Here is a 25,267-nt window from a genome sequence, read left to right on the forward strand (position 1 = left end):
CCAAGGATGGGTTCATTTTTCAAATGGCCTTAAGTTACTTACTTTCTCTGAGACTGACCTATTTTAGGAAATGAAAAGAGGGAAGAGCTAAGATAAGGCAAAAATGTGGCACCATCATACAAACCATAGTTCAGAAAGCTAGTGTCCTAGTGCAGTTGCTAAGGCCTGAAGGATCTCACACATTCTCACAACCCAGTGAAGCAGATATGTTGGCTTCAGAGGGATGTCCTCAACCCGTAGTGTCCCACTTTCAGTTACCCTGAGAAGCCAGGAGCAGTGGCATGCAAATCTTTAGGTGCGTCTACCCCGTGGTCGGCCCTTAAACATGGACACCAAGCTCTCTCGGGTCTGCTCTTGAGACTGACACATGCTGGTCAAACGGATCGGGTCAGTTCTGTGCTCCACGACATTGAAAGGACAGGTTTTCAGGTGTTCAGACATGGAGGTGACTTCGTTAAACTCCCAGCTCTTGATTTTGGAGAAGAGGCTGCTGAACTGCCAGGTCTGCTGGGAAAGAGAAAGCTCAAAGGTGAACATGCGCAATGAGCACTGAGTGCTTTGAGGCTGAGTGGTTCTGTGCAGTGTGCAGGGTAGCTGGCCCTGTTCTGTGTCCAGCTTCCACGGTGCTCAGTGTCTGCCTGGACATTCGTTATTTCCTGTTCCTGCATCTAATGCCCAATGCCTTGCTAATTAATCTCTTCCCAGCCAGCCTTTCAGTTGATCACGATGCCTGATGCCAACCTACAATTGATACGCACCTTCCCCAGCACCCCCATGAGCAATGGAAAACGGGTCTGCACACAGTTCAAATGGTGATGCTTAGCATTCATGAGGCGCTGCTCTGGGACTTTTGAGTGAGGCACCAAGAGCAGATTCTCCCTTCCATCTGTACTTGGACTCAGAGGAAGCTGGGGTCCCAGGAGCCCCCAGCAGCTACCAGGGACACTGAGGAAGAACTGCCTAAGAATACAGCCAATATCCCAGAAGTGGGATTAAGAAAAAAGATCATTTTAAGCTGCCAGAGTAAGTCTTACCTGAAGCCTTTTGATTTTTTTTAAAATTATATAAGTCAATAAGTTTCTTTGATCATCTATGTTCCTTTATGTTTGTTTTCTAAAACCTAATATTAAAAATACCCTAACAAAAAAGGGTGTTCTTAGAAGAAAGACCCCAAAAGGAGATTTCCATGAGTATGTGCTCAGTTGAACACTGATTTTCCACCTGGAATAGGGTAGCCGGCCGGTCACCACTTTCACAGACTGATGCCCTTCCAGCCTGACTGCTCCACCATCTTATTTGATCATTGTCCTTGGGCAAGAGAAGTGTTCCTACGATTTTAGAACTGTTATCCATTTCTCTTAAAAAGCCACTTTAAAATGGGTATCCTTTAGCCTCATGTAAGTTCTTTCTCCCTTTCTACAAGGAAAATAGTCTGCCCCGAGTGATAGCCAAAAGTGGCCAGACATATTTGAATTTGGGGCAAAGTTGAGCCTCCCAAAATGAGATTTTCTTTTAGTATATAAATTAAATTATCGACTGTAGTGATATTTCATTGGTATTTTAACAAATAAAGCTTGCCTAAAGATCAGAGAGTAAAACAGTCACCCTGGTCAGCACTATAGACCAGGCAATGGTGATACACGCCTTTAATCCCACTAGCCACATTAGTTTGCCATAGAAACCGGGTGGTAGTGGTGCACGCCTTTAATCCCAGTACTAGAGAGGAATATAAAATGGAAGGTGACAGCTCTATCTAATTCTGAGGATTCCTGGAGGCAGGATCGCCATTTCGGACTGAGGTAGAGGTAAAAGCCAGTGGCTAGCTATTTTGCTTTTCTGACCTTCAGGTTGAACCTCAGTGCCCCAAGAGAGCTCTTAATAAATATTTATTGGATGAATGAACAAATGAATGAATGAATGAATGAATGAATGAATGAATGGAAAAGAAGACCAAATGTTTACTTGCCTGACTGTGGACTTTCCAGGAGGTGCCTCCATGAGAATACCTCTTCTTCTTCCATTGCAAGAGCACCATCCCTCTCTCTTGCAACAAAGTGGCGCAGATGTTCCTCATCAGCACTGACACCTGGGAGAGCTGGGCCAGGCTAACACTGTCCAGAAACCCAGCAATGTACTGCAAAACTTCCAGGGGCAGACTGGTTAGAGAATTCTGGCTTTTCCTACCATGGCCCAAGAGCTGGTCGCTCTTCCATCCCTCACTCAGCTCCGGAGCAACCTCTGGCTTGATGGCAAAAGTCTTCAGTTCCTGGCTATAGATCACTTTGGCTTTTTGTCCAGGGGGGCGGAAGTGATTTTGGACAAAGGTACATCCCAAGTAGGCGAGAGGGCATCGATGCTGGAACCAGCCATTGAGACACGACTGAATGTCGGTGTGGACGTTCTTGAAGTGCAGGGGATATTCATCCCTCCGGAAGAATTTGTTGCAGGTGAACGTGAAGGCCGAACTGCTTTTATTGTGTCTCCGGGTCACGCACTCACTGTGGAGCTCCACGTGCAGGCCTCTGGCTTGGGCAGTGCTTAGGACATCAGCCAACACTGTCTCTGAGGAAAACTGCTCTGGCTCAAAGTTGTATGTTTGGGTGGCGAGGTCCATAAAGAGCCCATCAATGCTCCTGGATTCCGAGATGACGTGGCCTTTGAGTTCTCTTTCCAAAGCACACTGGAGGGTGGTCTTGATGAGATCGGATTTGGGCAGGTCTCCCACACAGACACCCAAATCGGAAGTGTCCACGGCTTTGTGTTCACTTGGTCTGCACCTCAACATGGCATCTCCTAGGCGAGCTCGCTTCCCACAGTAGCTCACAGGAATTTTGAAGGTGTAAACCGTTTTCACCTCTTGAGCCTCGAGGTTGCCATAAACAAAGTCTCTCTCCTTGGGCGTACAAGCTGGCATCTGCCCGAAGTGGATGAGCATCCGCCCATTGTGCACCAGATACATGTTATAGTCTTTGGCATCTACGGCCGTTTTTAGTCTTTCCAGAACACCATCCTGCCAAGGGGCAAGCCCTGTCATCTCCAAGGCAGCGGGAAGATCCTGGGGCTGCGGGCTTTCCTCTGGTTCTCTTCCTCCTGGAGATGTCTCTGCATCACCCGTGCTACCATTATGAGAACACTGCTCTCTCCCAGTCACGTTCCCACCCTCATCTGCACTCTTCCCGGAGGAACCCGTTAAAACTGAGGCTGCATGCTCCTTGCTGAACATACTTTCCCACTTGCCAAACTTGGCCAGGTCCATTCCTTCTTTGGTTTTTGCCAGTGCATCTCGTTCCTCCTGACTGAGTTCCATCATTTGCTCGTTGGTTGCTGGCAGACAACAGTGTGGTACTGGCCTGGCATCTACGCCCCCCACTGCACCTCCGGTCTCCTCCCAACCGGTGTCACCATTAGTGGCTGGCTCCTCCTCAGTGGCGTCTCTGGTTTCTGGGAAAAGCTCTACCATTTTCAAGGACCTGAACAGAACGTTCTGGTCCTGGAGGGCCAGGGCTGTGTCCAAACATTCCTCGCTGGGGATCTCCTTCATGATGTTCTCATGAAGGATGGTTTCTGAGTCCACGTTGGGCCAGCGGTTCCATTCCATGGAGCAGCAGACCACGCTGGCTGGGCACACTTGCAGGTGCTTCGCCAGCTTGTGGCGCGCCATGGAGAGCGGGCAGCCATACTCCGAGTTGAGGCAAGGAACCTGCTCTAGAGGGCAGAGGAGTGCGTGCTCTGTCTCTTTGCACATGTGGAAGGTAGCGCCACAGAGCAGGTGGCAGCTTATCACTGGGCAGGAGATGCTGGGTTCCACCAGAACATGGCAGTGGCGGTTGATACATCCTTCACAATGTCTGTGCTGCTCAGGCGGAGGCCTGCGCGCCCAGCCCTGGACACAGTGGGGACAAAGGCAGAGGAGACAGGTGACTGCAGGAAGGGGAACAGAATACACTCCTGCGGTGGCTTTTGATGCACTTACCTCATGTCTCTTTAAGACTTCTGTGGCAACCTCTTAATGCAGAGGCAATCGGGAACACAGCAGTCCAGAACAGTCTTTGTAGTAGTTTCTGCTGTGTAAGTGGTAAGTATGTTTAAAACAGATCCCAAAGATTGGGTTGTGACAGACTACATTTGACAACTGTTATTTTCAAACCGTGTATTATAGATGATTTGTAACACATTCATAATACTATTGTCTTAGGGTTACTATTGTGCAATGCAACATGACTAAAAGCAAGTTGGGGAGGAAAGGGTTTATTTGGCTTACACGTCTACATTGTAGTTCATCACTGAAGGAAGTCACACATGAACTCAAGCAGGGCTGGAACCTGGAGGCAAGAGCTGATGCAGGGGTCATGGAAGAGTGCTGAGAACTGGCTTGCCTCTCCCCACGGATTGTTCAGTCTCTCTTATAGAATCGGGCACCACCAGACCAGACCAGGGGTGGTCTCACCCACAGTGCACTGGGCTCTCCCATATCAATCACTAGTTAAAAAATGTCCTACAGCTCAGTCTTATAAGGGCATTTCCTCAACTGAAGTTCCCTCTTTTTAGTTACCTCTAGCTTGTGTCAAGTTGAGAGAAGACTAGCCACAACAATTGTCAATATGATTTCGAACACTGCTTTTTAGACACAAGACTGGATTCCAATTTTACCTATATTTCTCATCATACTTATTTTTTTTGTGTGATAACCCTTTCTAAAGACAAAGAAAAGACGATATGAAAAGGGGAGAGGGTGGATGTAGGAAGATATGGGGAACACTAAACATGTTCAAGATATGTTGTATGAAATGCTTTAAAAATTAATAAAGGTATTATTTAAAAATTTCTACCTAAGGGTCATGGAGATATAGATTTATGTAGCTTTGAGAGTCTTTATTTATTTTATTTTTATTTTCCATTTTGATCTATAATATATTGAGATTATATTTTGCATATAACTTAATTCAACACCAAAATAGTATTTATTCTTTGTGAGCTTTCTTCATAAATGTGGTGCATGTAACACTCCTGAATATGAGGGTGCTGTTACTCATCCAGCCAACGATTCCAGAGGCCAAGACCAAGTCTGGTTTTGCTTACATTTTCCTCTCTGGCATCTAGCACTTGACATAAGCTACTTTAGGTATTCCATAATACTTCCTGAATGAAGTAACTGTTAGCCAATTAGATTCTTGTTGGCTTTTATTATATTTTATATTTTTTTAAAATTTCATTGGCATTGCATAATAATTCAGTCTATGTACATATATTACAATGGCTAATGACCACATCAGAGTAATTAATATTTCTATCTCATTGTTCATTATTTCTATGTGTTGAATCTTTGCTCGCAAATCTTTCTCATCGTTCCCCTTAATCAGTGTCCACTTTTCAATAACAAATATCATTAACTCACACAGCCATATCTATAACCATTGACTAGGGTTCCAGGATAAATAGAGTTGGACCTGGACCTGCCAACAGTGAAGCTCCAACAAGATCCTGATACTTACCATGGCTTCCCAACGTCTGGCTTCTTAACTGTAGAGAAAATATGAAAATACGAATGATTAGTAAGGAACATGTTATAGTTATTTATATGATCAAGGACCAAAGAGACTTCACATGGTCTTTCACTAAATTCTGCTCACTGCCTTGGAGGAGCTGTCCCATTTTACAGTTAAGAAAATGGAGACTTAGAAGCTAACTTACTCATGGTCACTCGTCTGCTAAGTATGGAGTCAGGTTTCCAAGTCAGGCCATGCTAGCCAGGCTCTCTGCATTGACCCACATGTCCACTGAAGGGTTCCAACCATGGAACCTGTGACTTCTGTTTCTTGAAACCCTTCTTTACTGTCTACCTTCAATTGTCCATCCAGCCCCAATCTCCTCGGCTGCCCCCACGGAGTTTCCTGTCTATGGAGGGTGTAGACAGAAGTTTCTGTCCTGCAGTCCCACGCCACTATAACAGTTGCTAGAATCTTGCCATTTTTGTGCCTCCTCCTTGAATGGCTAGAGTCACCCCACATGATAATGAGATGCTAATGACGCTTCATCCCTAAGCACTTCAGCATGGACCTTTGCCTTTGGAATTTATCTCACCCCAAAAAATCTAAAAACAACCATCTTACATCATAGACACACACACACACATAAGAGACAGGGTCTCCCTATGTAGCCCTGGCTGTCCTGGAACTATCTATGTAGATCAGGCTGGCTTTCAACTCACAAAGATCAAAAGTCTTTACCTCTCCAGTGCCAGGATTAAAGTATGCACCACTGCACCTAACTTGAAACTGAATTCCTTTCAGTACCAATGTATTGAATTGGGGGAAGTCTTTTTTATCTTTAGTCTTCAATACCCCCACATTTTCAAGGAATCTTTAGTCTGGCTATTCTTTTTGCTTTTGTTTATCTGTCTACTCATCCAATAAATATTTGTTGATTGTACCCTATGAGTCAGTAATGCCCATGAGTCACACAAACTGATTTCAAACAGAGTCTCAGACACTTTAATAAGAATCATCTATGACCCTTGTGGACCTGTAAATCTGCATCATTCTATTTGGTAGTCAGCCACATGTGATGGTTTCAGTTTGATCAAAATGGAATAATTCCTTTTTCATGCCAATTGTGTTTTAAGTGTTCAGTAGGCACATCTGCAAGTAGCTACTCTATTGGATGACACAGAATAGGACATTTCCATGTTCACGGAGAGTTATATTGTGCTACTGGAGAATCTGACTGCCCCTGTGGCTATTTGCGGGATCAATACTGGATTTATACCCTCAATACATGCCCTAGTGTTTTTTGAGGAATTTTTTTTGTCAATTTGATAAACTAGAGTTATCTGGAAAGAGGAGCCTCAACTGAGAAAATGTCTCTATAGATTGCCTATAAGAATTCTATAGGGCATTTTCTTGATTGATAATTGATATGGGGGGCAGCTCACTATGGGTAGAGCCACCCTTGGATAGATGGTCCTAGGTTCTGTAAGAAAGAAGGCTGAACAAGCCATGAGGAGCAAACTAGTAAGCAACATTCCTCCATAGTCTCTGCTTCAGTTCCTGCCTCCAGTTTCCTGTCTTGAGTTCCTGCCCCAACTTCTCTTCATGGGGGGCTATCAACTACACACTTAAATAAACACTTTCCTGAATAAGCTGCTTTTGGCCCTGCTGTTTATCACAGCAGTAGAAAATAAACTAAGACAACTTACTTCCATCTGATTATCCCTGCACCTTTGTTCTAGACTCTACCAGGCACACTAGTAATCCTGAAGGGGGATCATCCCAGAGTGCTCTATTCTCCTGTCACCAAGCCAGGGGACAGGTAAGAAGCTATGGCACAGAACATCAAATGGGTTCAGGGCCCAGTAGTAGAAAATCAAAGGCATGAGAGCCAGAGAGAAGCTGGGCAGGGCCAGAGGGCTGAGAGGGTTGGACTGCATTATGGACTGAATGTTATGTCCACCAAAGTTTTTACTGTTGTGATCTAATCACCATTGTGATCACATCTGGAGGTGGAGTCTTTGGGAAGTGATTGAGTCTTGAGAGAGTGATTGGGTCTTCATAAATGAAATCAGTGCCCTCGTTAAAGAGGACTGAGAGGAAGGACACTTAAGACTTCTGTCCTATCAGCACAGGAAAACAAGATACCGTGAACCAGCATGCAGGCCTTCAAAACACAACAAATCTGCCATAATCTTGATCTCAGACTTCTTAGTGAGAAATAAGTTGCTGTTGTTCTTACTTAGCCCCTGGTGTTTTGTCCCTGGTGTTTTGTCATAGTAACCAAAATGAACTATGATAGGCTGAGCTAGAACAGAGTCAGTGCAAAGAACACATCTTTTGTATGCAATTGTCTACCTAACTGGTCATTGAGTCCTGCCATATTTGAGATCATTTCTAGAGGGAAAAGTCCATGGCAGACTTCATGTGGAAATTCTTAAATAGACTAAGGAATCAAACTATTTGGTACACAATAAGGCAGCATTTTATTTGTGGTTTGGGAGCTAAGCGGGATGGAGTAAGAGGATCTAGAGTTAGAAACTAATGTAGAGAATGCGCCATAGTTGCACAGGTGAGGCTGAAGAACGTGGAAACAGAAAGATGAATCAGATGAAAGGCATTCCAAAGGAGACTCTGGTTTATTTCTGACTGGAGATGTGGAAATGAGTTAAAGTTGGTGCCAAGATTTTAATCCAAGAGAAAGGGATATTGGCCACAAGTTGTGAGAAAAATAGAAGTCTAGAAAGAAACTACTTGAGGAGACAAGATGAGTCCAACAAGTTTGACGTAAGTTGTTCAAGGTGATGGCAATCTTGCAGCGAGAAGAGGAATTGGGAGGCAGAGATGACGATGTTGGAAGTTCCCAAGTGAGAGAGAAAGCTCTAAGTGGGAAATGAGAACACAGAATAGATATGAGACATCAAGTATTAATACCCAGCCATGTGTGACACTATGGGGACATTAGGAAGAAGGGCAGCCAGAGGAGAGACCAAATGTTCAGCAAATCAGGGCTATGTTGTCCCAGATATAAAGGAAATGTAGTAATGCCACCTATACTTCTGCAAAAAAAAAAACAGAACAAAACAAAGAAAGAAAAAAACGGTGACAGCTGTGACTACATGTGCTTATGAACAATTTCCAAACAGTTCTCGTGACATTTCAGCTGTGAAACCCTCGCCCATTTGAAACTGGTGTTTGATGAGAGGGGAACAGGATGTACTTCAATGGTGACAGGACTGTGGCCTCTCAGAAGGAATGGCACTATCTCTTTCCTGTTCAGAATAGCAGCTGGTCAGTAAGAATGGAGTGTGGAACACCCTGAATCCCTTCCAGCTTTCAGGTAGAAAAAAATGTTGATCACAAAGGGTTGGAGGGCAGGTGAATAAAACTGCTAACACCAGGAATACTTAGTACTTGTTGGCAATATCATTAGTCACAATGCTGAGCTCAAATTCTGGGAAGAGAAGCAAAGAGTGTGGCTAGTTTACTGGAGCCCAGCATAAGAACTCTGCTTCTCAGCAAGGATGCACTCCAGTACAGGCATTGTGATGGGCTCTAAGCCCAACCCTTCCCCTTAAGTGTTTTAGAGTTCTGAGGAGCCGTCAGCAAAGGTGGGAATATACTTTGTCATTCTCTAGTCCTGTGAAGTTCTTTGAAAATATCTCTAAGAGAAAACAGCACACCTGCCAACAAAGATGCTCCCCCTTCCTTCCTTTCTGCAGGCGGATCTCTGTGAGTTCGAGACCAGCCTGGTCTACAAGAGCTAGTTCCAGGACAGGCTCCAAAGCCACAGAGAAACCCTGTCTCAAAAAACCAAAAAAAAAAAAAAATAAAATAAAGACCTCATTCCAAACTCAGCTGTGCAGCTATGGAGCACTTTCCTTTCTTTTCTTTTTCTTTCCTTCCTTTCTTTCTTTCTTTCAAACCCAGCTGAGTGACCTTGAGATAAGAGTAGTGTTGAGCAAAGGTCACCTTGGAGAAGCGTGGCCATAAAAAGAAAGGAGAAAGACCGACATAGCCCACCAACGTCACACCTCAACCTTTCATTACAAAATTCTTTTCATTGGGACAAAGGCCAACCCAGAACTCTTGTGAATCTAAATTATTGCCTGGGATTCTCCTGGTTTAGTACTGAAAGTCACACTTCCCAGGAAACCCCTGAGGGGCAGGCAGATTTGTACAGTGAATTGATTACCTTGAGTTCAAACAGGGAGTTTGGCCCCAAATAAATGAAATTAGATACAGCATCGGTTGCCTTGTGATGTAAGAAGGATGCTCCCATCCTCTGATTCAGGGCTCAGAGCCTAGATGTTTCTGTTTGGAGTTTGTCTGATTTACCTCCATTGAAGATACATCTGTGTTGAATATAATGGATGAACGAAGTGTCTGAGTTAGGCTTTCTATTGCTATGATGAAACACTGTGTGACCAAAAGCAAGTTGGGGAGGAAAGGGTCCATTTGGCCAGTACTTCCACACCACAGTCTATCATTGAAGGAAGTCAGAACAGGAGCTCAGACAGAGCAGAAACCTGGAGGGAAGAGCTAAAGCAGAGGCCATGGAGGAGTGCTGCTTAATGACTTGCTCATCACTCATGGCTTGCTCAGCCTGCTTTCTTACAGAATCCAGGACCACCAAGCCAGGGTGACACCAACCACAATGGGCTGGGTCCTCACCATCACTAATTAAGAAAATGTCCTACAGCCAGATGGTGGTGGTGCACAGCTTTAATGCCAGCACTTGGGAGGTGGAGGCAGGTGGATCTCTGAGTTTTAGGCCAGCCTGGTCTACAAGAGCTAGTTCTAGGACAGCCAGGACTGTTGCACATAGAAACCCTGTCTCGAAAAATCAAAAAAGGAAGGAAGGAAGGAAGGAAGGAAGGAAGGAAAAAGAAAAGAAAGGAAAGTGTTCCATAGCTGCACAGCTGGATCTTATGGAGGCATTTTCTGCATTGATGCTCCCTCCTCTCTGATAACTCTAGCTTGTGTCAAGTTGTCTTAAAATTAGCTAGCATAGGAAGGAAGCTTTTAGTGCCTATATTAACATCTTACTTAGTCCTCACAAAAACCATGTGAGGTGGGTCCAGACAAACCCTTGGAGACACAGAGAGATCTCCATTTGTCAGACCTCAAACCCAGCACTCTATAATGCTCCTTAGGAACATGTGAGGTCCAACTCCATCATTTGGGGAAGACACAAGGCCATGGCTAGAGAGAACACAGTACAGTGTTTACATGTGAAATCCTTCCAGAGTAGAAAGGAGCTAAATGATCCTTATTAGGAACCGCTGTCTCCCTGGAGATATTTTTGTAGGCCTTTCAATCAGATCTTACATTGTATCCCCTTGGAGCAGAACAAACAAGAAAATGATCTATGTCTGCTGGTGTCATGTTTCAGAGAACACAGATGTGAAAGAGAAACTTTCATCTTTAAAATGTTACACTACAATATTGGTTCTGATACTTGAGGTGAAACACCTGCTATATCAATTATGTATATTATAGAAATTCTTTACTATGGGAGCAATGATAAAAAGATTCACCTGAGTGATGGAGGACTCTCATTGGCTAATAAAGAAACTGCCTGGCCCATTTGATTGGCCAGCCCTTAAGTGGGCGGAGTAGACAGAACAGGAAGAAGGAAGTGAGGTAGATGGCTCAGTCAGATGCTACGCCTCTCCTAAGTTAGACAGACTGCCATGCCTCTGCTCAGAGAGATGCTAGATGCGATGAAGCCAGCCACCAGTAAGACGTGCTGAATTTTTCCCGGTAAGACACCATTCGTGGTGCTACACAGATAATTAAATATGGGTTAATCAAGATGTGAGTAAGAGGCTGAAAATAATGGGCCAGGCAGTATTTAAAAGACTACAATTTGTGTGTTGTCATTTGGGGGCACAAGCTAGCCGGTGGCCGGGAGTGGGTTGGCGGGAACGTGGCCCGAAACTAATCACTACACTTGAGACAGTGACTTCCAGGTGGCCCTGACCCCTTCCCTTTCTATGCTCTTGTGTTCATCCTTAAACTCTCTAGTCGCCCTTCTAACAAACTAAATTTAGTCAAAAGTGTGTGCAATGTGCCTTCATTAAATGTGAAATTTAAATTTTCCCTCTCCAAAAGAGGTAATAACTAACATGATTTAGACTTTATTAGCTCAAAAATACACACACACTCAATTTTACTGGCTCTATTGGATATGGTCTGAGTAAGGTTGAGGGCGGCAGATGTGTGTTAAAGGAGTGAGTAGCTCTATAAAGAAATGGAGCATTTAGAACTTGGCAGGAGCTGAGCATGGTGGAGCACAACTTTAATCCCAACATTCAGGAGGCAGCAGCAGGTGGATCTCTGTGAGTTTGAGACTAGCCTTGTCTGCATACGTAGAGATTTCTAGGACAATAAAAGCTAAAAAGAGAGATCCTGTCTAAAATAGGTAGATAGGTAGGTAGGTAGATAGATAGATAGATAGATAGATAGATAGATAGATAATAGATGGATGATAGATGATAGATATAGATAGATAATATATAGACAGATAATAGATGATAGGTACATAGATAAAAATATAGATAGATGATAGGTAGATAGATATAGATATGTATAGACATAGATAGATAATAGATAGATGATAGAAGATAGGCAGATAGATATAGATAGATAGATGATTGATAGATAAAGATATGGATTGATGATAAATAGATAGATATAGATATAGATATATAGACATAGATAGATAGATAGATAGATAGATAGATAGATAGATAGATAGATACTATCTGGCTGGTGGGGTCAGGGACAGTAGTTTACCAGATGCTGGTAGTGGCATTCTGTAGATCCCTTAGAAAGTGATAAAGTTGCTAAACCAAGGCAAGGGAAGTAGAGCAGTGGCTCTTAAGGCTTTTAAGGCAAGGTCCCCACAGCAGAAGGAGCAGCATTGTCTGTGAACTCATTAGAAGTCTCCTTTGAGTTCCAAACCCAAATCTACTGAATCAGACCTACTTATTCTCACTAATTTTATGGAAGTTCAAATTTGATAATCATTGAATTATAGGTAGCTTGTTACAGTGCCTAAAACACAAGGGAGCCACTGCTGGGTGGGTGGGAATAAGCAGAAAGGCTTATATTTTCCTTCTTGAGATAGTCTTGCAATGTAGCCCAGGCTGGCCTGCTAGGTGAAGGGTTTTCATGAAAGACCTAGAAAAGCAGTGGGTAACTCTGTTCACCTCTGTGTCTAGCACCACTGCCAAAGTCTGTGATCTCTTACCTGCTCTAACACCATGGCTATATAATCAGGGTCACTTCTCTCTCTTGCATCCCATAATCCAGCGTTCCCAGGAGAAATAATGACTTTAACAACCTATAACACTATGCCATTCACTCCTCTGCTTAGTGCCTTCAGTCATTCCAAGAAAAGGCAGAGAGTGCCAAGTCATCTCTGTGGCTGACAAGGCCCTGGGTGAACTGTCTCTGTCCCTTTCACCTCACCTCTGACCTTATTCCAAAGGTTACTCTATTTATCCAACAAGTGGATCTCAGCACCCCACAGAACCCGAGGAGGTTACCTGAGACAAAATGAGGAAGTGTCTTAAAACATAAAATCACACCCCCTTCCCTTCTTCATTCTCTAGGGTCCCAGACCTGATCCTCATTGATCTTTCTTTTGGCCACTCTCATGCCCGGGTCACCTTTTTAATCCATCATGAATGAGAAGGATATTTTTTGCTTATTGCATCATCTCTGTAGCTCTTGGCTACTCATTCAGTTTGCAGGACCTCCTTGCTCCAATGTCTTACAGACCGAGGGTGGCTTAATAATCCTTAAACCCCACTTAATAATCTTTAAACCCCACTTAATAATCCTTAAACCTCACTTAATAATCCTTAAACCCTATTTAATAATCCTTAAACTGCACTTAATAATCCTTAAACCCCACTTAATAATCCTTAAACCCCATTTAATCTTACTTAGCTTTTTAAAGAATAGAAATCCATATCCTCTCCCCCATAGGTCACCACAAAACAGTCCTTAAGTATTGAAGGACTGCAGATGGTACACTCAGGCCTTCGATATGTTGTGTCTAGGGTCTCCCGTTGTCACCAGAAAGAAGATCAGGTACTTCTTAGAAGTCACAGAGTTAACTCAAGGACCCTCTCTCTCTTTCCCAGGCTGAAGTTTACAAGTTTTAGAGCTTATCCATATTGACCTATTCACTAAGAAAATGCCCACTATCCTTAACAATTACGGGAATACAAATCAAACAACTTTGAGATTTCATCCGATCCCAGCCAGGCCACCAAGACCAACAGAATAACTAACACAAATGCTGGGGAAGATGTAGGGAAAGGAGCACCCTCGTCCACTGCTGGTGGGATTGTAGCCACTCTGAAAATCGGTGTGGAGAATCCTTAAAAGCCGTATAAATCTACCATACGGCCCAGCTATACTTCTTAGTGAATGGCCAAGGAACTGACATCTTACTCCACAAACACTTGCTCACCCATGTTCATCGCTACTCCAGTCACAACAGCTGAGAAATGGGAACAACCTGGATGTCCTTGAGCTGACAACTGGAGAGTGGTAATGTGGTACATGCACACTATGGAATACTACGGTGCCGATGAACCACAATAAGGACCAGCATGGCATGCTAACCCTTAGGGTGTAGTAGCAGCATGTGTACTTCGGTAGCTCTGTCTTTAGGATGTAGTTAGTGATTATGCTGGTCTAGTAAAGTGATGGCTGTATGGTCTCAACTGATGTTTATGGAATAGGACTGAATTGTAGCACACCAGAAAGAACCTTAAGGTAAGTGGCATTCTAAAAAAGCCCTGAAGACAATTTGAAGCAAATTTAAGGGGAAACTGTAGTGATGGTGGATGTTTGTCACTTTAAGGTCTTTTATTAAAGAGGAGAGGGCAGGAGAAGACAGCTTTTCAACTCCTTAGGTAAATGCACTGAGTGGGCCTGACTTGGAACACACATGCTGAGCGCTGCCAGCATTTTTACCAGGCCTTGTTCTTTGGAACCCCTGCAGCTGTATAACCAGACACTTCCAGACCAGGCAGAAAACCAGAAACCCTCTTTTCCAGGGCTCCTCTGACTTCAGGGCATATACCATTCTCTAGATCAGTTTTTTTTTCAGCAGTCTGTGGTTCAGTGGAAGGAGGGAAGCCTGGAATTTTCCCATAAAGCTCCAGCCAATGCTGATGGTGCTAGTTTTCCCTCTTCATTTTTCAGAGGAGAACCTGAGGCTCTGAGGTGGATCGTGTCTCGCCTGTGCTCCGATACGCTCTGCTTCTAGTCACATGTTCTGCTCTCACTACACCCAGATATTCCATTAAGTCTGTAGAAACCCCAGCACCACCCAGCCAGCACCCGAGTGGCGATGGCTGCTGTGTGCCGAGGGCTTAGCTGGTGCCAAGGGCAAAGTAGGATTGGAGGAGACGGGACCAACAACGTCACAATAAGGTCACATATAGCAGCTGCCTTTAAATCAAGCGAGCCAGAATGGGATTAACACTAATTTTCACACGTTTTGCTATGGTTTTAAAGTTAGTGACAAACGGGTTTGATTTCAGGAAGGTATTTTTAGGCAAGTGGCCCTTTCATGCTACTTGCTGTGGCTCTTCTACATTCTGTGGCTCTTCTGGGTCCTCCTGTGGACCGCCCTCAAAATGATGATTGATTTCTGACCTCGAGCCTCGGTGGAAGTGGGAAGGATAAAAGGCAAAGATCAAACGTATTCCTTAACTCCTAACCACTCGCCAACCAGTCACACAGCGATCCCTTGTTCACCCAATTCCCTGCCGTGGAGATAGTTCACTCAAGAGAAAGAAAAGGTGTAAAGTTAACCATTCAGTTCATCTCTCTGCCCCTTGAAGTTCTAACTTACCTAGGTATCTATGGATAAGTCCCACATACGGTCCACGGTCTTCTAGACTGTATTTCCAACAACTTCACCACACACTAAAATAGAACGAGTTTCCCCAGATCCTGTCAGTTTTGCAATTGACAGCCTTCATCTCTAGGAGTCACTCTATAAAGTATTTTACTTATTAGCGTTTAATTCTCATAGTTGATACTTAACTGCGGGGGGAGGAGAGAGAACAGGTAGGTTCTTCCCTTGAAGACTACTAAGCTATCATATCCAAGTCTCACGAGGAGGACGGCAGCCTAGCATACACTTCTGCCTCGGTGCCATGGGAACCCTGGCAAAATCAAATGCCTTTAAACAAGGCCACAGTGAGACTGGTTGTCCTAAGCAAATAGGTGCGATCCTAACATAGACTGCTGTACAGACTTGGGGGTACAGTGGAGGTTACAGACGGTGACAAGATGGAGCCAGAAGTTAGGGCATCCGAGTGATCGCTTTCGATCTCCTTTGACTCAGCATTGGCGACTTGAACCCAAACACCCCAGATCCCTTTTTGCTCAGGCCACTTCCCAGGTTGTCCTCAGTTGAACTCTGAACTGAAGAAATAGAAGAAAATAAACAGGGCCCCCTTGCTGCTGCCAACGTTTTTCATGCACACAACGGTATACAGTTATTTCAGGAGCTAGGAGTGCTTTATCTGCCTTCCTAGCTTTTAAGACCCTGGATGGCTCTCATCACCTTACTTCTACTGTTCTGACTGCACATTCAAGTCAGTCACCGCTGTAAGTTCAGGCACATAAGTCTGTCTGTGTGGGATTTTCAGCTTGCAGAACACTGTCCCTTTCATGGCTGCGTTTTGGATTCAAGAGCGTGCAGGAGAGAAGTCGCAGCTTTGTTTAGGCAAAACCACCGGGTTTCAGCTGGCAGGCAGAGGATGAGAAGCGAGAGCAGTGGAATACAGCTGCGGTCCGTTAGCGCGCCTTGTGCCGCAGTCGATGGAATTTAAGCCTGGTGGCGATGATTTGCAGTTAGAGCAGCAAAGATGGTCGGAGAAAATGTTGCAGCATTTGAACTCTGGGTCTCCACTTCTTTCCTTACCACACGCTGCCCTCCCCTCTCGCCTCTCTGTAACTAAGAAAACACTGAACTGTCTGGTTGGTTACGGAAGAGCCAGCCTAAGCCGGCAGAGGTCTGCTGACAACGCAAGCTGCTGTAGGATTTTAAATTCAAAACAGTTTATTACACATGGCTGAGGATTTCTAGTACCAGCCTTTCCCCCATCACCCACACGTACCGAAGTTTAACAACCCATCTCCAGGGCTCAAAGGAATGATCTGGCACACACCTGCCCACGTTTGAAAATCTTACCGAAGTGGTCCAAGCTGGCTCAGCATCTGCAGCTACTTGCTCTTTGATGGTGAGCAAGGAGGTCTCAAGGAGGTGGCTGCTGACGCCTCTGCTGCCACAGAGGTCCCGAGTTCTGCTGCAAAGGCCAGTGAAAGGGAGAAAACGTCAACTGACATAGTTCAAGTGTTTCAAAGTTAAAAATAAAACTATATCACAAGGGCAATGTGACCAGGCTCAGCTTACGACTTCCTTCGCCTGTAGGTTATCAACACTCGGTGTCTAAGGGCTAGCCGGGCAGAGCAGAGCCCAGGGGAAGTGGATCTTTGTACCAATGGCCTTTCTTTCACCAGAGCAAGGGGGAAAGCCTTTGGAAGAAGAGCCAGTGCAAGTCCAGCACAGCCACAATCCTGTGTGTGCCGTGGGCAGGTCCAGCTGTGCTGGGGGAGGGGGGTGAGGGTGGGGGTGGGGTGGAGTGGGGAGTAGCCAGGCTCCTACTCTAATTATAACCCTGTTTTTCACCCAAGTCCCTCACTGGCTGAAGCAGCAACTTGTAGTTTATTTGTTTGTTTGTTTTGGTCTTTAGCTTTTTGGCTCTTTTGGGGGCCTGCCACCCTGCTCCCAGATAGATTATACAAGTCTTATTCTTTCTTATGAATATCTGGCCTTAGCTTGGTTATTTCTAGCCAGCTTTTCTTAAATTATCCCATCTATCTTTTGCCTCTGGGCTTTTATCTTTATTCATGTATATCTTTCTTTACTCCTTATTCTGTGGCTTGCTGTGTAGCTTGGAGGCTGACCCCTGGGGTTCTCCTTCTTCTCTCACTCCTTGATTTCTCCTCCCAGATTTCTCTTCCTATTTATTATTCTCTCTGCCTGCCAGCCCCATCTATCCCTCTCCTGCCCAGCTATTGGCTGTTCACCTGTTTATTAGACCAATCAGGTGTTTTAGACAGGCAAAGTAACACAGCTTGGTAGAGTTAAACAAATGCAACATTCAAGCATGCACCACATCTTTGCATCATTAACAAATGTTCCACAGCATAAAAGGATGTAACACATCTTAAATAATACTCCTCAAGAGCAAATGGTGTGAGTGACGTGGTGTCATGCTCCTGTTCCTTTCTTCTCATGACCACCCAGCATCTGCCCCCACTCTGGTCTTTGCCTTTCCCAGGTGGCTGGGAGAAGGGAGAGCTTGTCAAGAGAAACCTAGCAGAGAGTTAAGTCCAAGGGAGAGCATTAGAGGTGGTAGGAGGCCTGGCTATCATTTCCTGTTTCCCTCTTGTTACAGATAAGAAGATGCAGGATCAGGCAAGGTAAACACTCATCCATAATCACAAGGCTCAGAGCCAGAAGAAAGACTTCTGATAGCCTGGTATTCTTTATCTTAGCCACTTCAAAACCGTTCTTTCCACCTCTTTCCTGAGGGGAAAAATAGCAGGTGAATAACGTGTACTGCATTCAAAGCACTCAATCTAACGTCTCCTGCATACAAAGCACTCCGTCTGGCTGCTATCTGAATGTGGATGTGTCTTGAGGGAAACAGGGGTGCTTAAATCTGCTGTGATGAGAAGTCTCTGAAATCCCCTCCCCCATTCTCCCGTGCACATTTGTTCACGTCGGTAAACTCATCTGGGTGAGAAGCCAGAAGACATCATCACATTTTCTACATGCATCTTGCATACAAAACTTTGCTGAATTTGAATTTGTAATGCAGTTTTCCTGTGGATTCTCTAGGGCTGTCTATAGATAATCCTCTGTGAACTGAGGTATTCACATTTCCTTTTCAGACTGGCTGTCTTTTATTTCCTCCCCTCACCTTTTACCTGCCTGGAGCAAGGGGGCCCCAGACTTACTTTGGACATTAGGCTCTTTCCTTGGCAAGTCACCTGTGGAATTTTTCACAGACAAATACAAGTTGCCTGGACATCTTTCAGACATCTTTTGGTAGGTTGAAGGTGGTGGTGGGGGTTGGTGGGGGGGGGACAGACTAGCAGTTTTTCTAGTCTAGAGACTGTTCTCATCATAAAGGCTGTGGACTTTTACCAGATGACTTTTCTGTACTTCTTGTATTGCATTGATTAGTGTTTGAATTTTGAACCAAATGTTATTTTTGGGTCTAGTACATAGCTCTTTCTCCATTGTCCTACAGCTATGATGAAACACTGTGACCAAAAGCAAGTTTGGGAGAAAAGGGTTTATTTGGGTTACACTTCCACATCGGAGTCCACTATTAAGGAAGTCAGGACAGGAATTCAAACAGGGCTGGAACCTGAAGGCAGGAGCTGATGCAGAGGCCATGGAGGGGTGTTGCTTACTAGCTAGCTCATTATGGCTTGCTCAGCCTAGTTTTTTAGAGAACCCAGGACCACTAGCCCATGGCACCACCCACAACTGGGCCCTCCCAAATAATCATAAATTAAGAAAATGCCCCACAGGTTTGCCTACAGCCCTGTCTTCCGGAGGCATTTTCTCACCTGAAGCTTCCTCCTCTCAGATGACTTCAGCTTGTGTCATGTTGACATAAAACTAGCCAGCACATCTGTGTTTCTGGCTTTGATTTGTTAATATTTTACTGAGGATTTTTGTATCTAGCCTGTAACATTTTGGGGTTGCCTTTGCTTGGTGTGATATTGGGGCAATACTGGTATCAGAGAGCAAGATAGGAGGTGTTCCTGTGTATTCTTTGGAGTTTTTTTTATAGTAACAGAATTTATAGAATGGCTTTATCTGTTTATCTGTCTGTCTTTCTACACACACACACACACACACACACACACACACACACGGGATTTATTAGATAATTTACAGGCTGTGATCCAGCTAATCCAACAATGGCTGCCTATGTACAGAAGGCCCAGGAGTCTAGTAGTTATTCAGTACTGGAAACTGGATGTCTCAGCTGGTCTTCAGTATGCACCAGAATCCTGAAGTAGACTCTAATGCCAGTGATGGAATGAACCTTGTTTTGAGGGTGGGAGCAAAGAGAGAGAGAGTTCCCTCTTCCATGCCCTTTGTGTAGGCTCCCAGCAGAAGGTGTAGCTCAGTTTAGAGGTGGGCCTTCTCACCTCTAAAGATCTAGGTTAAAGGTATGTCTTCACACCGCAAAGATCCAGATTAGAAGTCGATCTGCCCACTTCAAATGACCCAATTAAGTAAAAAAAAAAAAAAAAAAAAACCTCTCACAGGTATTCAGCCATTTTGGTTTTAGTTAATTCCAGATGTAGTTAAGTTGGCAACTAAGAATAGCCATCACATCCTTCTGGTTTGGGTAGGACACAATAAAGATTTAAACATTTGGTAGGATTTACTGTTGGTGCCATGCGGGGCTAGGCTTTTCTCTGTGGGAAGCCATTGAGATCTCGTCACTTCTTTAGCCTTAATTACCATTGCGTCAACCTCATTAATTATGTAGCTAAATCTTTTCCACTCATATAAAATTGTTATCTACTTGACCTTTAGTTTTTAAGACTGCTGTGTGACAACTTTGCATTGTGATTCTATATTTACTCAAGTTTCTCCAAACTTTGGTTAACATTTGCTTCACACAGACTGGGTATATGCTATTAACTACATAATATGTTCATAATTGTATCTGTCATGAGTTAATCATCCCTCTTGACATTTTCTATGCTGCTTGATCTCTATCTAATCACATATTTCCTCTGGACGTTTAATTTGACAGATGAGATGCCATGCTAGCTTCCTCCCTGTGTGCAGGTATTTGCCAGGCACTGAGATGCCATGCTAGCTTCCTCCCTGTGTGCAGGTATTTGACTGACAGGCACTGAGATGCCATGCTAGCTTCCTCCCTGTGTGCAGGTATTTGCCAGGCACTGAGATGCCATGCTAGCTTCCTCCCTGTGTGCAGGGTTTGCAGCCATCACTTCCTTTGGAGAGCTGATTTAGAAAGGCTGCAGGGACTCCAGTTGTGCTTTTGCTTTCACTCATCTCAAAGTGTACCCCAGTTTCCTCAAAAGAATACATGGTTTAATGTTCACACATTTGTGATTTTCCTGACTTTCTCCTCTCTTGCTATTGGTTTCTTATTTCATTCCATTGTGCCTGAAGAATATATTTTTGTTTATCTCACTTTAGATTTATTACTTTATGACTCCCAAATGCTTTTTATTCAAAACCTTTTCTATTTCATCTTTCAGCATTTTATTTATTGAGAATTTCTCATTTTATTACAAGCACTGAAAATGCTTCTGGTTCTGCATGTTGTTTGTGTGGCTAGAAAATGTACCATCTAAAATTTTCCCAGACATTGCTTCCTCAAAAATCTGTATCTTCCTACTTTGGCTCCTCTGGTTCTTCCTGTGTCTGAACTCGGGCACTGCACTGAAATCACCAGCGATGGTGCTTCCCTCAAAACCTTTGACTAGAAATCCCCTGTGAGAAAGCCATCACACTAAAGATTATGAAAGAAACAGAAGCTTATGGCCTCCAGTCATTGAAAGTAAATGACCCTGAATCTGCCGTCCTTCTGGTCAAAAGTGTAAGGTAGTTTGGGGGAGGAGAACTTTGGAGTCTCCTGGCAATCTAGGAGGCCTCTCTGCTGATAATCCAACAGCCAATCATGCCCACTGAGATAAACTAGGAAACAGAAATACTTTTTCTACAAAAATCAGTGGAACACTGACAGAGACCAGAGATCAAGCCAGACATGGTGGCAGACACCTTTAGTCCTGGCACTCAGGAGGCAGAGCAGATAGATCTCTGTAATAAGTTTGAGGCAAGCCAGGGCTATGAGATCATGTCAGAAAGAGGGAGAGAGAGAGAGAGAGAGAGAGAGAGAGAGAGAGAGAGAGAGAGAGAGAGAGAGCATGGAGGGTGTGCTAGTGAGGATAGGGTATTCGCGTTCTCTTTCTCTTTCGCTTTACGGCTTTCTTTTCTCTTTTCGTTCCATAGAAAAGGACTCAGCAATTCAGCAATTAAGAGCACTGGCTGCTCACCCACGAAAAATATTAAAGGGCGTGTGGAGAGAGACTGACAACTTGGAACCCTCATAAGCTGGGGCAGGAATATAAAACACGTGGGGAGACAATCTGGTAATGTCTTTAAAAGTTTAACATGAAGTTGCCTCGTGATTCAGCGGTTTCCATTCCTTGAAATCCACCCAAAAGGAATGAGAGCATGAGTCCTTGAAAAGATGTGTTCGCCACTATTCATAGCAGCAATGGTTGCGGGAGCCAAACACTGAGGACAGTCTGCACGTCCTTGTGCAATGACTATACAAAATGTGGTCAGGCACACAATAAAATAACACTTGACAATAAACAGGAATATGTTACTGACTCATTTTACACCAGAATGAACTCCAAAAACATAATGAATGAAAAAAATGTGAAGATTGAATGGTAAACTCATGAGAATTCATTATTGTCTTTGCTCTCTTTTATTGGAAAATGTATATATAATAAAATGTAGCCTTTAGCCATCTTTTTACAGAAATAGAATAGACACATGCTGAGGTGGAATTTTTATGACCAACAACTGTGTTCTCCAGGGTGTATGGCTTGAAGATGTGAAGAGAGGTTTCCATGGTATCAGATTTCTGGGCTGAGAATAAACTACTAAAGAGACTGATGAGCTGTGGAATAGAATATTTGTTTAACTATGCAAAAATGTGTTGCACCTGTTTGCGCTGCAGAACAATTGTTTATCTATGTAAAGATGTGTGGCTTTGTTTATGCTGCATTTGTTTAACTGGGAAAAGATGTGTTACTGCTTTATCTTGCTTGCCTAGGGCATCTGATTGGTCTGATAAAAAAGCTAAATGACCAATAGCTAGGCAGAGGAGGGATAGGAAGGGTTGGCAGGCAGAGAGAAAAGGGGAGCCAGTCTGCTAGTCAGGGACCGACCATCCAGAAGTGGGAGAAACAGGAAAGCAGGATGAATAGTGCATAGATGAGAAAAATGAGCCTTGAGGCAGCACAAATTAGAAATGGGTTAATTTAAGTTTAAACAACCTAGAGACAAACCTAACTTAGCTGGAAACAAACTTAAGCTAAGGCTGGGCATTCATAATTAATAGTAAGTCTCTATGTCATGATTTGGTGGCTGGTGGTCCAAGAAAACCTGCACTGAGTAATCATAGTGAATGATAATAGTAAAAACTGAATGGTGGGCATAAAAACTTAGCCTTTTAGCTTACCCTTTATTTTTATTGACTTGCAAATAGCATCAGATTCTAGTATAGATATACCAGTGATGGGAGCAGAATAACTGAAGACTTGTCAACAAGCAATCCTTACTAAAAATTATTTACCAAGACACAATGAGTGTGAGAATAGAGTGACTAAGAATTCTAATAAGTCATTTCTCTTAAGAAGAAATAAAATTTAACTTTTCATTTGGTTCAAACCCGCAGTTGTGGTATCCTAATTACTGGAGAACATTGGCAATTTGTTCCTTGTTTTTGGCTTGCTCTTTCTTTGTTGGCATTTTATTTCTACTTGTAGATATAAAACTACTCATGCAAGATGGGCTTAGCATAAACTCAAGGTTCACTTATTGTGACCCACTAATTCCTATTGAAAATGTGTTTGTAAATAAAACATTTCATTTTACGTCAATCAGTTCATGTGTATCAAGTGTATATAATGGTGATATTTTCTTTATAGTTATTGTTTGGCTAAAAGTGATTTCCTAAGCATAAATTATCAAGGAGAGCTTGAGATGTTGGCATTTTAAAATCATCTGTTTCTAATTTCTTTATAATAGTATTAAAAATAAAGTTAAATAAAGGTGTGTGTGTGGGGGGGGGATAGCCCAAATTGGTTACATGTCACTTTGAAAGGTAAAGTCTATGAAGGACATGGTTGGGCAGCTCCAGGCAGAAGAGGCCAACCTGAACTCTCAGATCCAAAGGAGGTAACAGTGGGAGAATGAGATGCTCCTGGCTTTCCCATTACACCGATTCCCTTCCAAGAAAACCCAGGCAAATCAACACACATATTTAGAACCATCCATAAGTCTACTTTTATTTGAACTTGGCAACTGCTCTTATTTGAGAGGAAAGACAAACGGCTTCCAAGGAAAGATGGACAGATTAGAGAGGACATGGGGACTGGGGATGGAACTCAGGAAAACTGGTTTGATCCTGTGGTGTCAAGTGCCTGCTGGGGCTGCATGTGTTGACCAAGGTGCATTGCCAAGGAGTCACAGGAGGCTTTCTCTTCAGCAGGGGAACTGTGGAAATAGAAATCCAATGGCCCAAAACATTTTCAGTCAGCTTTAGTTCAAATGAAAATTAAAGAAAGAAACTGTAGGCCAGAGAATGGTAGCTCAGTGGCAGAAAGCTGGAGCTTGCCATGCAGGAGGCCTTGGGTTAGATACCCAGTACAGAGGAAGGAGGGAAAGAAGGAATGGAGGGAGGATGAAGAGGAGGGGGAAACCATAGGTCAATCTGGCATTAAATAAGGAAAATGGAAATACTCAGAGACAGGGTAGACTTTCAGTTACAAGTTCTAAGCAGGAGCCAAGTTATTTTTCAAGCCAGTGTGACAAGGAAGATCAATATCCTGATCTATTTAGCAATCTGCTTGTATTTAGCATATATGTTTCTGTATCTATATATCTATATACTGTGACTCCCAATTATATTCTACAAAAACTCCCTCCTTGTGGAGTAGATTTCTTTCTGAAACTTAGAGATTTGCATGCTGTGCATCACCCAACAATTCAAACCTTCTTCTCAACAAGTCCAGTTGCCTCCCAGACAAGAAGACAGGCCAAAACAAATTGTAATTTGTCTCTGGGCCTGCAATATCCCAACCTCCCTACAACCCCTGCAGCTTTATTCAGCTCATCAGCCTTGCAGAAGGTCCAGTGGAAGGTGTGGATCTTTCCATGAACTTCCATTCAGAGGGGCTTAACTTTATTCTAAACCAAGGGTTGCATCAGAAGAATATGCAGTTAATGAAGAAACATAAAAGCATTCCCACCAACGGAAATAAATGGCAAAATGTGCTGGCATCGGTCCAGTGCACGGCTATGCTGGTATGCCTGGCAAAGGCAACAAGACCTCAGTAAAGAGCAGCCGTTAAATGAAGGGGAAAAGCATTGCTATTGGTGGTGAAGGAGGAGGGGTTAGTCTTTGAAACACTCACTGGAGAAAATTTTACAAAACAGTTCAACATGTTGGAAAATAGAAGATTAAGACGTAACTCTTAAAATTCAGATTTAATCTGATGGAGGAGGGTCATTCGTATATCTGTTGTTTCATTGGTTAATTAATAAAGAAAACTGCTTGGCCTGATAGGTCAGTGATGGGGAGCTGACCAATCCCTTGTCTGAGGGGCGTGATCCCTTCGGGGCTCCAAATACTTTTAAAAGATCCGTGTTCATTTGTTTTGGGTCTCTTGGTTTCCTGCTCTTTGCTGGGACTCTGGTTTTGTAAGTTTCCCCCTTTTTCATCTTTTCATTAAAGCTGAATATTTAGCCTGGTTAATTCTGTTTGTCGTTCGTTTACATGGCTACAGGTCAGAACATAAATAGGAGGAGTAGACAGAACAGAATTGTGGAAGAAAGAAAGCAGAGTCAGGCAGATGTCTCAGGC

General features: G+C 43.6%; 1 protein-coding gene across 1 annotated transcript; it reads right to left on the reverse strand.

Annotated features, from left to right (window-relative positions):
• Nucleotides 1-291: 291 nt before the first annotated feature.
• Nucleotides 292-18,642, reverse strand: Fbxo40 (F-box protein 40). Its single transcript, XM_042055807.1, has 5 exons — nucleotides 18,558-18,642; nucleotides 7,635-7,794; nucleotides 5,396-5,453; nucleotides 1,967-4,003; nucleotides 292-504 (listed from the first exon to the last, which is right to left on the reverse strand). Exons 1-5 carry the CDS (start codon nucleotides 18,640-18,642, stop codon nucleotides 292-294), a joined length of 2,553 nt encoding a protein of 850 aa, XP_041911741.1.
• Nucleotides 18,643-25,267: the final 6,625 nt, after the last annotated feature.

Source organism: Arvicola amphibius, chromosome 10 (genome assembly GCF_903992535.2).
Source record: "Arvicola amphibius chromosome 10, mArvAmp1.2, whole genome shotgun sequence".
Classification (NCBI taxonomy): domain Eukaryota; kingdom Metazoa; phylum Chordata; class Mammalia; order Rodentia; family Cricetidae; genus Arvicola; species Arvicola amphibius.